Raw genomic sequence first — 13,427 nt, 5'->3', positions numbered from 1 at the left:
GTCCAACCATCAGCCATCCCCACTGTGCCCACACACCACGTCCCTCAGTGCCACATCCACACGGTTTGTGAACACCTTCAGGGACAGTGACTGCACCACCTCCATGGGCAGCCTGTGCCACTGCCTCACTGCTCTTTCTGAGAATCATTTTTTTTCTAACATCTAACCTGAACCTCCCTTGAAACCTTACCTAACCTTTCAGGCTAAAAGCCGAGCTTAGATGGTTACGCTGACAATATAGATTTTAGATTCACAGAGAAACCATGAGTGCAGTCAATACCTCTACACTGACTGCACAGCACTCAGCTGAGAACTGACACGGGCTTAAATCAGCATCACACAGTAACATATGCTCAGAGCAACCTAACAGAAATCACACCAGCCAGCTGATTTGCCATAGCCCTCTGAACACTGAGGCTGGAGGTGTTATTTATTGCCTCTGCCAGGTTTTCCAATACTCCAAAGAGAAAAAATGATGTTTCCAGCAACCAACCTCCGGCCCTTTGCAGATGACATACTTTATTGAAAAAAAGCTCAATTCATCTGGCAACAGTAAACCTACTGGAGAAAGTTTCCTTTGAGTCTGTTTAAAAACAAGCACCAAAATATATCTTGCAGAGAGGGCCAATGAGTGTCTTAGTAACACTGATGAGCAGGGAGAAGCCAGAAATGCTACATGGTGACAGAATGTAAAAATAATCTATAGCAGGCCTTCAGCTGCCAGACATAACCCTACCTGCTCTGCCGGGCAGCCAGCTATAAAACACTGTTACCCTAATTTGTAAAAATATTTTTACTTCTTCACCAGTTACAGAAAACAGAAGCTTCTTTACTGAAGCCTCCCAAACCACTTCAAACATGTACTGGCAGAGCTACAGCAGAGAAGCACAGCTAAGGACAGCGTGGCAGCCTCCCTTTAGACCCCTCTTTGCCTTTGAATTACGATTTAAACATGAAGAACTGCCTCAGTGAAATGCCTTACCTTTACCCAAGGCTGAGCCAGGCACAGGCAGAAGCTGCTTGTTGCAGGGCTTCAGACAACACATGCTGCTTCGATTAATCTAGCATAGCCCCCAAGGAGCACGGGGCACAGCACTGACTTGGCATGCATGGCATTCCCTCTGTTACACCACCATTTTCAAGCACTTTGTGGTCCGTCAATGCAGCTCTTATCTTTATGTGCAGGAAGCCACCACATGGTCCTTCTGCTTTCATCAATCTGAGCACAGATTTGAGACATAACTCCAGTAACACAGAATGAGAAACAGGAACCTACCAGTATTACCAGGTGACTGCATCCTTGCTGGCTGCACAACTTTTGGATGCAGTGGGCATATGAGATCAAAGATCAAAAGGTCAGAGCGGTGTCTGTTAAAAATACGTATATATATGTGACAAATTGAAAGTACTGAAATCTAGTAATCACATCTGGCAAGTCAACTGAGCAAAACAAGAAGAGCCAAGAAACCAATTAATGCACAGTGGTGATGACAAAGCTTGATGCAACAGATCTTCAAGCATCAAGAACAGCAGCAGCAGTGGTGGGAAGAGACATACAGAAGTCCGCAGCCCACCCTCCTGCTCAGAACGGGGTTGCCACTGTGACCATGAGCTCACAGGGTATGCATGGCTTTCTCCAGCCAAATCCTGAAGCTCTCTAAGGACAGAAATGTTCCGCCTTACCAACGCCACATTAACCTGTTGCTCCCCATCTCCTACCTGAATTTGGCTGCAAAGAGATCCCACAGTTTCACCAGAGAGCCTCAGCTGAGCTACAGACAGGAAGACGCACCACTCTATACCAGTACATATGTTTTGGTATAATTTCCACCATGGTAAAACAGGCATAGTGGAAATCCAACAGCCCTCAACATCATTCTCCAAAATTATGCTTGCTCCTTTCTCTTCAGAGCTTTCATTTCCAGTTGCTTGTTACTTGCTGTAGTAAAATGGCTATGCAGCACAATTTATAATGCCTGAGAGAGAAATCCCCTAAAAGCCCAAACAGCAGGGGCTGAAAAGCCTCAGGTGTGCTCAAGCCAGAATTTTGTACTATCTAGCTGCTGCAGAAATTAATTATGAGTATTTTAACACTGACAAGAAGTTCCCAATGTACAGCCTCTGAAAACAGAGTGGATGTCTCTAGCCACACTAGAGAATTCAGCTAACATATTTGTCAGAAAATTAAAAAAAACACCAGTTGTAGTGAGTTTTATGTGACACAGCCAAATTGCAAATTACAATTAATGACTGCAGAAATTCCCCACTGCTTGGATAACTTCTTTCTGTGGTGGAAGGGGGAAGGTGGAGGGGAGATCAAGAATGCCAGTGAGCATCCCTCATCTGACATCTTCCATTCTTGCTCAAATTAGCAAAGGAGTCACTGTATGATATTACTCCTTGCACTGCTTTCAGAATACTCCTCAGCTACAGCTTCAAACTACAGTAAACACCACTCACTATGATTATTTTGGCCAACACGCTTCCCTTCTCTGAGGAATTTCATGAACACTCCTGTCACAAGTGCAGTTTTTTCACTGGGAAAGAATGAGAAAACTCCAGGCTAACAGTTAGAAGGTAGCAAAGCCTTTCAGAAAGCAGCAATCCTGACCAATGTAGTCTACTTTTCTAATTCAACCCTCATTTCCCATACTCCTCATTTATCAGAATAAAGATTAACAAACTTCTGCAAAACAAAGGTTTTATACCCTGTTAAAGCAAAATCAAAGTTATTTTTAGCATTCAAGTGTGTGTGTTCATCAGGAGCAGGTGGTACACAAAGGTACACGAAGGATCTGGCTAACGGCGTTCATATTTGAAAATAAATGAAATAAAGTAGGAAAATGTTGGAAAGAGCTGGAAAAGTTACCCTGAAGGCTTGGACGCATCTTGTTCAAGGAAGGCTCGGTTCATCAAGGTATACAGACATACTTCATTCCCAGTAGGAGTATTTTCAGTAAAACGGATAAAATCATGAGTGCACTGTGACAGAATCAGCCTAATATCTGATAGTCTACACCTTGAATAATAGTTTCATTAGCAAACTAAAAACAGAAGCCTTAGGAAATCCCAATTTGCATGTTATCTAATGGAAGTGGAGATGTGATATCTGCAACTGCACATCTGTTAGGGAGCACTAGTTTGTGCCAGCCTAAATTAATGCATGGTTCCAACCTGTAATGATAACAATTACACAGCAACATCCATAGGGGAATTAGCAACAGCAGTGTTAACTAACACAGGGAACACATATCAGATGCGATGTGGTGTACGATATGTTTCAGGATAACCTGGTCTGTGCAGAAGAGCTCACATTTCCTGTTTCACTGACATATCATCCAACGGCCTTACTGATTAAGCCAAAGGAAAGCTCACACTGTGATGTAAAATCACTTAAAATGATAATTCTAAACCAGAACTGTACATTTTTCTTTATACACATGGCACCAAACCAACTCTCCCATGCCATTACTTCCTCCGATGCTGTATGTTTCAGGGCATGCTGCATTTAAATTAACCATACCAAAGAGCAAACAGTAATGATTTGTCAGGACAAAGAAACACTGCATGAATTTTATTAAAACAGCTACTTATCACTCCAGACATCCTGTAGATAAAGAATGAGCTTCCCACCCTTGGGGATCATACTGTTGCCACTTTAAGCAAAGTCTTGATTATTTGCCTTCCCTGGAGAGAGACAGAAAGAGAAAGAAAGAGAGGGCTGTCCCAATTAGACAATGTGCATGGACCATATCCCTATGAGGTAATTCAAGCCTATTTTTAAATATATGGACATATTTATATTTCAGAGGTCATATTTCACATTTTTAAGTGTTCTGTGCCTGGGAGGAAGAGTGAGAGAAAAGTTCAGGTCTTTGTCAGCTAGGCATTCCTGAAAATTTAACCATAAGCTGCAAATCCAATCTGGCTATTAGTGTATGAATTCCTCACTAAAGAGGATAGTCTTGAAGAGCCGCAGCCTGTGGGCATTTTTCTTTAGAAAGGTAGCAGCTAGCTACCTTTTGTAGTTGCTGTAGAAAGCAAATAGAAATCAGAGGATTATTTCAAGATTCAAAAACTGTCTTAAAAAAAAAAAAAAAACAACCCAGGATTTTCTTTTGTTGTTGCTGTTCACAGAAATAGGATTTCAAAAACTGTCAAACAGAGCAGATATTGTGAATCAAATCATATACTTTAATGTTATTCAAATTGTTTGATTAAAATTAATAAATAGGTTTAATGGGCACTTGCTAAAGTCAGCACTTTCAGGATTCAGCTAAATCTGTCTGCTTTATAGAAATACAACTCCTATTTAGAAAAAAAAAAAAAAAAAAAAAAAAAAAAAAAGCATTCTTCAATATACATCAAAGGTTTCCAGGTTAAAAACACTACTAGTTCACACTGAATGTGAAACACTTTCTACCCAACACTTCCTACATAACAAAAAGCAGTGACAGCAGGAAATGTTCAGTGAATGATGGTTACAAAAAGGATAAATTTCTACTTCCCTTTACTTTAGACCAAATCAATATTTGAATTCTTTAGTCTACGTTTAGCATGTACTGGGTTATCACAAGCTTTCAGGCACATTCTGGGAAGTCACTTCATTTGAAAACATATAAACGTCTGTGATCAATAAATGCTTGAAGTAACAACTCCTCCATCTACAGTGTCTTTAATACTGATTAAAAAGAATAAAGAGAAGGGCCTGACTCACTCATGCCTTTTGTATGAACATTTACATGGAAGTACTTGGCTGGAGTTGTTCATGGTGTAACTTGTTAATATATAAAATGATCAGAACTTCAGACATTTGTATACTATGTAAAAACAATCCATCAAATTATGACTGGCAAAAGAATTGGAGGCTTCAGAAATATAAGAGAGTAAAAGAGGAATCTAACTTTTTTTTTTTTTTTTTTTTTTTTTTTTTTTAAGTGTTTTCAGCTGTCAAGGAACCTTCTTGGCTTTCCTGGAATTCAAGATAAGTGCCTGGAAAAATGATGAAATAAAAAAGCAACATACAGAAATGGAAAATCTAGCGCTCTAACAGTCATTCTTATGCTCAACACAGAATATAATAGCAATGTACTTTAAAGACACTTCAGTCTAATGATATGTTTCATAAAAGCAATGTTGGGACATAAGAGAGGACAAATACTTTGCAATGCTATCTGCCAAGGGTACATGAAAACCTGATATGCCTCAGGTCCTGCACTACCTTATTGGTAGGTGATGATTTTGAGCACTACCTGTTACACTACACTGCTGAAAATTTGACCTGGCATTGTTATTATATTCAAGAATAGCTAATAGTTGTAAGTGATTCTCTGCTCATATTGTGCAGCAAGAGATTTGTAGTTGACAGTTATTTGATTTGTGTATGTTATCCAAGTAGCTAAATGCCAATATGAATGTATAGTACTTCTATATAATGTAAGTAGAAGTTTAAAAGCTTTGCAATGATTATCAGTCAAGACCTACTTATAGCACTACCTTTGTCCAGTACCAGCATTGGAGTTACTGAACATGCAAAGCTTGCACAGGATTATAGCTATAATTATAAAATTATATTTGCAAAGTTTACCAAGCTGTCCAAGACACTACTGCTAAAGAGGAAGAGAGAAGCCAGGCACAAGAAAGCAATGGTTCCTTCAGAGGGTTTTGATCGAGTTTTTTGACACCTATTACTGAATAAAAAATTCAACCAGACAACTAAAAGGACAGAACCATTACAAACCAACATCTGAAGGGGTTACTTTGCCCCAGGAAACAGTTAATTAGGTGTCTGTCCTCCCACACCCCGCAAAATGCCAACATAAACATTATTACATACTTTAGGTAATGGGAAAGAAATACAGAGTGCATTCACGCATGCTTCAGATCAGAACCTTACTGCCAAATCATTCAGTAGTGTGTGACCATTCAGCAACTGCAGAACCCAAGAACCCAGTGCCTTGCTGCAAAATACAAGGTTTACTCATGTTCTTACAGCATACTACAAAAAGTTCTCTTACAGAGCATGTATTAAGTGCCCATCAAATTAGCAAATGCCAAGAAATTACACAAAAGGAGCTGTGTTTTTTAAATTTTTGTTTGCATTTCACCCTTCTCTCAATAACTGCTTTTTATCTCATACATTTATAGCATTTTACAAAATCTAGTTTCTGCCAGCTTTCCTCATTTTGCAAGTACAGAAGCAGGCCCTGATGTTACAACCAGCTTCCTCAAAACATTGTCACTTGTCTGCACAAATTTCCCCTGCCTTGCCCTCATGGCAGGTGCTGGGTCACACTCCCTTCTTTCAAGGTTTGCTTTCCAATCCATGAGTTCTTTTAGCTAAGTTCACCCTTTCTAACTGGCTCTGCAGCTAAGCAAACCCACCCCTTTTCTCCATTGCTATAATGAGATGTGTGGCTCCTCCTTTCATCTCGAGATTTCTTCCATCTGGGATTTCCCATTGTTCCTTCTTCTATTCTTCTCCACCCTTCCTTTGTCAAGCATCGCCCTCTGTAGTGCTCTGGCAGTTTCCACTTTCCTTCATCAACCACCTGCAGAAAACCTGGGTCACACCGGTTTCCTTCCCCCAGACAAAGCCCCCAGCGTGCCTATTGTCCAGCTAACACACTGTCATTAGCTAATAACGCCTCATTTCATCTACAGAACGAGAAGAATGTGCTGCAGAAGTAGGAGCTAAGGTGCATGCACATTCACACGCAGCCACCTCAAGCCCTGACACTTGTATTTATGACTCCATTACCTCCACAGCTCCTCACTGTAGGTGAGACATCGCCTCTTAACACATCACAGCTGGAACCCTTGGGGGCATCTCCCAAACACCAGGTCGCAAGGGTTTACTTGCAATCACCAACTCAGAGAAACTGAACAGCGTTGCTTCTTCAGGAGCAAGAAGTCACTCTTCTAAATACAATATTATTGCTCCCTATGTATTACTAACCTTGAACGAATGATAGTTTCCTCATCAATTGACAAAAGATAGATTTTTTTTTCCAAGTAAATTCCAGTAAATGATTATTACCACCTTACTGTTTACTCAGTCTTTATCAATAAGATAAATCAAAAATAAAATAGTCAAACAAAGAGGAAAAATATTCATAGATAATTTTAACCATAATGTTACACTTATGCTAGTGCTCTGAATAAAAACAAAACAAAAAAACAAAACAACAAAGATTAGCAAACTGTGCCAGGAAACTTATCTCACAGACAGATTTCCTAAGTGGATTTTTGGAACTTGGCATATCAGACCAAGTTTCCATGAATACTTTGAGCTTGTTATTAGCCTGATGCTGCAAGTGCTTTATTTAGATACAGCATACTACCAGCACTTTCTGGAGTTCTGAAATTCAGAACTAGCAAAAAAAAAAAAAGTCCTTGTCTGTTTGTTAAGAGACAAAGCAAGTTGGAAGAAAGTTACTATTGGGTTGCTGTAATGGAAGGTGGATCTGTTCACAGAAACATACTGTGGCCTGGGAGGTTAAAATAATGTTTGTGAGCTTCTGTGCATTTTCTTTTATAAAATCAAAAGAATAATACTACAACCAGCGGTACATATTTGTGGATCAAACGTGATAGCAGCTGAAATACTTCTGTGACTTGTTTATTTGAATGTAGGGGACAGATAAAATAAATCTCAGGTTCCTATTTGAAAATAGAGGGAGTGCTATTAGAAATATACACATCTGCATTTTGAACGGACAAGAGCATACAGAAAGTGCATGATCTTAGTGAAAAGATAAACAGCTGGATTGACTGGCTTCCATTAACCAGTGACCCACTTGTCAAACATAAGCTTTCGATTTAAAGAGTGATTACACGAAGCCGCTTATATTAGACAAAAAAGATTTGAGTTATGAAATCAGATCAAGTCTGAAAACACTTGAATGCAATCAATAATGTTCTTCTATAAAGACACAAGGTGGGAACCAGTTATTGTTTTGAAAACGTCCAACAAAATGTAACAGTACTTTCTACAGTACTAGTCACAGTATCTTTATTCCATGCAGCCCACTCAGGTCATTAGCGATGAGCCAAATCCAGACCTCACGTAAGAGGATGAAGCTGATGGATGCCACTTCATAAAGCTCAGCTTGAGGGCACCACTGTTTTCCTCGTACTGTGGATATTTATTGACAGAAAACTCAGACTGGCTCTCCCAGCACTGTGATGCCCAGCCAGCCTAACTGCTCACAGCAGATCCCTAACAGAGCTGTACAGGCAGTGGTGGCAGGTTTTGGAGGCTGAACCACTTGGCCCTTGTGTAGGCTCCTGCCTTTACAGGCCTCCCTTCTGCTCCTGCACCACACTGAAGGACGAACAAATGCAGGAGAAGATACTGACAATCACAAAAATTGGGCTTGGGTGTAAGCTCTGAGTTAATAGCAGAGGAAATACAATGAGAGCAGAAAATTACTAGGTCCTAAGAAACTGAAAACCTCTAATTTTACCACCTTGTAACACAGCAGCAGAGCACACGGCAGCAGCTGTCCCACACCCTACTTGGGGCTAACCAAGTCTCCAGGAAGGCTGAAGGTGACATTATTATAAGCAACGTTTTTAACCTAAGGATAACTCCTTGAATTAAATACGCCTTGCATCCACCTGACCTCATGAGCCTGCTGTGCATTGCTGGCAGCTCATGCTTTACTGTGACTGTATACAGGGTGATTTTCTGGAAGCCACAGATCATGGGGCAACTTACTGACATCAGAGTCTAAAAAGCCAGCTAATAAAGCATAAGTTTCCATCCACAGTGATTGCAAAGAAATACTAGAAAATGCTGAATCTTGAATTAAAAAACAACAACAAAAAGAACAAGCCAACAAGCACCACAACAACCAATTACCATGAAAATAAACAAACAAACAACAACAAAAAAAAAAACAAAAAACAAAACAAACAAACAAAAAACTACCCATAACCTAACCCAACCATTAAACTCAAAAATCCCCACCAAAATTCCCTCCTCAGTAGAAGAATTTTCATATAGCTTTCCCAAGCCTTTCTTTGGGCTCCTGGCAGGCACTGTGCTCTTCAGGGACCTGTCCAGAAGTTAGAATCCTTCCCACTGAATTTTTCTCAGCTTGGGGAGGCCCTGAACACCCCCCAGCATCTGCTGCTCAGGTTCCTACTTCAGTCACAGCAAGGGAGAGAAGGCCACCTGGCATCCACCACATAACAGTACAGGTGCACTTCACACAGAATGAGATACAGGCAGGAACTCAGCACAGCACTCTGCTTCACACTTCTCATCACATCTGCAATAGTTCACAGGTTTTAGAAGCAGGTCCTCTGTTGCCCTAGCTGAACCAGTCTGTCAGCAGATGCAGGATGACTGCACAGAGCCAGCTGAGGTTCTACTTACCTTTGCAAGACTATATTTATAAGATGCAGACATTGCTCTGAAAAATGAAACAGCTATTTTACAGCATCTGGATGCACTACAAATACCTCATATTTGACACATCTGATAAGGTTGTGTGTTTTTGTCTTTTATAAAGGTACTACAAAAAAAATTGTTTGTTGCTAGAATAAAACCTGAATCATACTTGAGTTATTCTTTATCAATTATTCTCCAATTCAATTATTCATCCAATAAAGGAACCATCACTGACAGGCAAAACACAGAAGGCAACAACAAAAACACAAATAGAGGTATCATTCTTATTTCTGTTGTATATTGTCATGATTTTGACAGTCGTGGCACAAAATAGCAACACTTCTGACCAGTCATACTGTGTATAAATGAAAAAGGAGGCTTCTGTAACATTTTGAGCACAAAAGGTACTAGTGGCATGAAAACAGTATAATATCCTCATTACAGCAGAAAATGAGTTTTCTACTTAATAAAAACTCCAACCACAAGCCTCTGAGTTATTGTGATTGTGAATTTATGTCAGTGCTGTTGTCAGCGTCTGCATTTGAAAGGATCTCATTATTAAGTCTTAACAAACCCACACGCTATCGTTTAGAAAAGCTAAGTTATGTTCCTGATGAATCACTGCTTTGCTGAGCTCCTGTGGGATAATTTTTGGTACGGGATGCTGAAAAAATAAATATCACCCCAAAGTTCATAATATTTTCAGACAATACCATAAATGGCTATTCAAACTAACCAATTCCCAAGTTAAGAAGGGAACAAGGACTGGTGCATACAAAGCCATACACAAACATTCCATTTAATGTTAACTTTTCTCCGTTGGGTTCAGAATTTAGGTCTCCCGTTTTCTCATGTTGGATCAAAACAACATATAAAGCAGCTGCGTCCTATACAGAACTGACTTCCAAACAGATGTCCTCCACTGCTTTTGGGGGGACCTGACATTGTTTCCACAGGATGAAAAGGCTTTCAAAGCCGTGCGCTCAGCCCAGAAGTTCAAATATTTCATACATCTGAATTCTTTTGGCTGAAAGTTCAAAGCAGCCCTTAGGGAAGTCAGGTCTTCTGTGGTAGGAATTAAGGGGACCAGTCTGGGGAAACAAGCAGGGTTCCCACCGAGCTGGAAACAGAGTTCACTTATCTAGAAGCAGCATTCATTCTACACCAGCGATGGTGCTGGCATGTAGGGAGAATGAAGTGAGAGGGAAGATCATACAAGAATTTTTGTTCAGGTCTCCCCCTGAACAAATCACAAATCAGTAGTTCAGCATATGTTATACACAGATGTGTGTTTATATATAAATAAAATTTGTTTTCTGTTCTCCTATCCACAATCCTACAACAAAATTTCTGAACTCATGTGAGAACTATAAAATTCTTGGATGCTCCAACATTCATCCCTATGTTATTCTCCACGTAACTTAACTCCAGCAAAAAGTATGTTCCTTTGCCAGCCTCAAATGCACCAGAACATGATTGGAAGGTTTCCTGAGCGACAACTGGCATATAACAGTATGTTACATGGATTTACTTTTTGCAGTTCTAAGTTCAGCTAATTCTCTAGCAGTATAAAGAACCTCTGGTGTTAGAGGCTGGTGGATACATTTTTATTTTGACATAATTGGCCATAAGGACTAAAGGATTCGAGAGGAACAGTTACACAGTGAGCAGCAACTCATGGAGAATACACCAGAGAGCCCTCTGTTGCTTCCACAGTAGGGTTACTAATTCTAGGAAAACTGCATGTTTCAGGTAAGTTCCTATTAGAGAGATAGTATGTGACCACCAAATGAACACCTGTATGACCAGACTACATCCCATCTCAGTGCTCATAGTATTCTTCAAATTTCCTGTAGCTCCAAAATATTTGCAAGAACGCAGTATAGCAACAATAATGAAGCTGTACTTCGGTAGCATCCCCTATCCCTGCAGGAATAGAACTAGATGAAATTGCCGCAGATGAGTACAGGGCAGTGCCCTGCTGCAATTCCATCTGCCACACCTTCAAGGGAAGGAGCATGTCCACATTACATTTTCCTGGCTCTTGGTGTCACATTTCTCCTGTAGTTCATCCCTGCTTCATTCTTGATGCTTACAAGCCTCTTTCAGCTCCAGATCACAAACTGTTCTTTTCCTGAGGATTTGAGACCTGAATATCTTGTAATTGCTCTGAAATCAACTCTTGCAACCTGATGATTCTGAGGCTCCTGTTTTAACTCTCCCTTTCACAATGTCAGCTTCCTTAAGTGTATCTGTGCCAGTTAATGCAGGCAATTCTTATATTTCCCATAGAGTTTACTCTGAATAATTACCTGTGTCTATTATGAATCCGGACAAATTTTGCAAACATTTAATTTTTTTTTTTTTTTCAGGGCACTAAATAACTTGGAGCAAATCCCAAGTTTCACTGTGAAATGAGGCTTTAAAATAACCCAGACACAAATATCTTACTTTCAACTTAACTACATAAAAAAGTATGAACAAAAGTACCACCACAAAGTGCAACATCTCCTACCCCCATCCAAAGTTAGGCTTGTAACAGATTTTCAAGCACTAGCAGAAGCAAGGTGGTCTATTTTAAAAACGAAAGTGTTTCATTATAAAGCCTCAGGATCGTTTCAGTGCTATACATATTTTCAGCACTAGCTACGAATAACCACACCCCGAGCCCTGTACTGCAAACCATTAACGTTGCCAAGAGAAAAGGCATACATAGTACACACCACAGCACAGAGTGCAGTGACAGTGGCCCATTTATTCCAATAGGAATTGTATTACTGGGCATCCTGCGCAGCATTTTGACAACAGTTATTATTTCTTGTGTAGTAGCAGAAATGAACAGCAAGGATAGAAAGGGAGCAAGTGATAGCAGCTGGAAGGAACAAAGATCTGCTGGAGGAGCATCCTTTCTAAACATTGCCACCTTGTGGGCCTTGCATTTCCCTGTAACGTTCATCCCTTCGCTCTTCACAGGTGACTCACTGAGAGGATTTCAGAGGAGTCAAGTTGGAGGCTGGAGAGTTTTAAGTTAGCATCCAGCTTGGATGAGATGTGGTCTAAACTCACATATTTGGGATTTTTTATTTTTTTAAAAAAGGACAGCACTTCAGATTTCATCTGAATTACTAACCCTGTACAACAGCATTTGGTGTGCTTTTCCATTTCATGTTAAAAGAAGCACTAATAGTGTGCAAACATTAAAAAAAGCCAGCAAATGAAAATAAGAATATGATTTTCGTCAGTGTTCTCAATAGAAATAGTAGTTTTCTCCTTTTATTCCTTTCTGCCAGCATCTCCTTCTGACACCAGCCACAGAGACAAGCTACTTCCAAAACGTTTGTGGCACCTAGTTCAGCTTCCATCATTTCTGTTGCATGAATGAATAACTCTTAATGACTTGAATCTTTTAATTATGCAGTCAAAGAATATTACTAACTATTGGTATCAAACCTATTTAGCTACTGCATTAAAAACACAGATCAAGTGCAAATTCTTGAATATTTTATCAATCACAAACACAGTAACAAACACATACAAAGAAACAGTACTTACTTTGAGCATCCAAACACTTTCCCTGTTTGCTGGCTTGAACTATTCCTTGTAGCAATTTGGTACTGGAAAGAAAGCATGAAAACATTTAGTTCAACAAGCAAATAGGAAATAAATAGATACATCACTGAATGGTCTTTGTCCGTATTGGTTGGGCAGTGATGCAATAGCCGTATTCTAAAAATGAAGCAAGAGGAGAAGTCCCCCGTTACAATAACCTAATTCAGCTGTGTACACAATAGTTCAGTGTCTAACACATCTGCACAACAATCAGATGTCCCTCTGATATAGTAGCAAGTCTATGAGCTCCCTTGTGCAAGGCTACATTCAGAGTTTATTCATAATTGTTGAGCACATCGCTGATTCTTCATCTGACCATGCTTCTGCTGAGCACAGGCAATCAGTTATGACCATTGTGTCATGCAACCAGGGCCTTGTTACACTTGTTTTAACAGATTTACAGAGAGAAAAAAAACTA

The 13,427-nt window shown here is 39.9% G+C and overlaps 1 protein-coding gene across 4 annotated transcripts in view; it reads right to left on the bottom strand.

Moving 5' to 3' along the window:
- Positions 1 to 13,427, bottom strand: part of MAPRE2 (microtubule associated protein RP/EB family member 2) — an 88,786-nt gene that overhangs the window by 52,988 nt on the left and 22,371 nt on the right. For all 4 annotated transcript variants that reach the window (XM_090137563.1, XM_031612840.2, XM_090137564.1 and 1 more), the window contains exon 2: positions 12,953 to 13,014. In XM_090137563.1, the coding sequence (XP_089993689.1) occupies positions 12,953 to 13,014 (62 nt within the window). The remainder of the gene's footprint in view (positions 1 to 12,952; positions 13,015 to 13,427) is intronic.

This window comes from Phasianus colchicus, chromosome 3, assembly GCF_987193195.1.
Source record: "Phasianus colchicus chromosome 3, bPhaCol1.hap1.1, whole genome shotgun sequence".
In the NCBI taxonomy this organism is placed as follows: domain Eukaryota; kingdom Metazoa; phylum Chordata; class Aves; order Galliformes; family Phasianidae; genus Phasianus; species Phasianus colchicus.
This window is presented reverse-complemented; position numbering and strand designations above follow the sequence as displayed.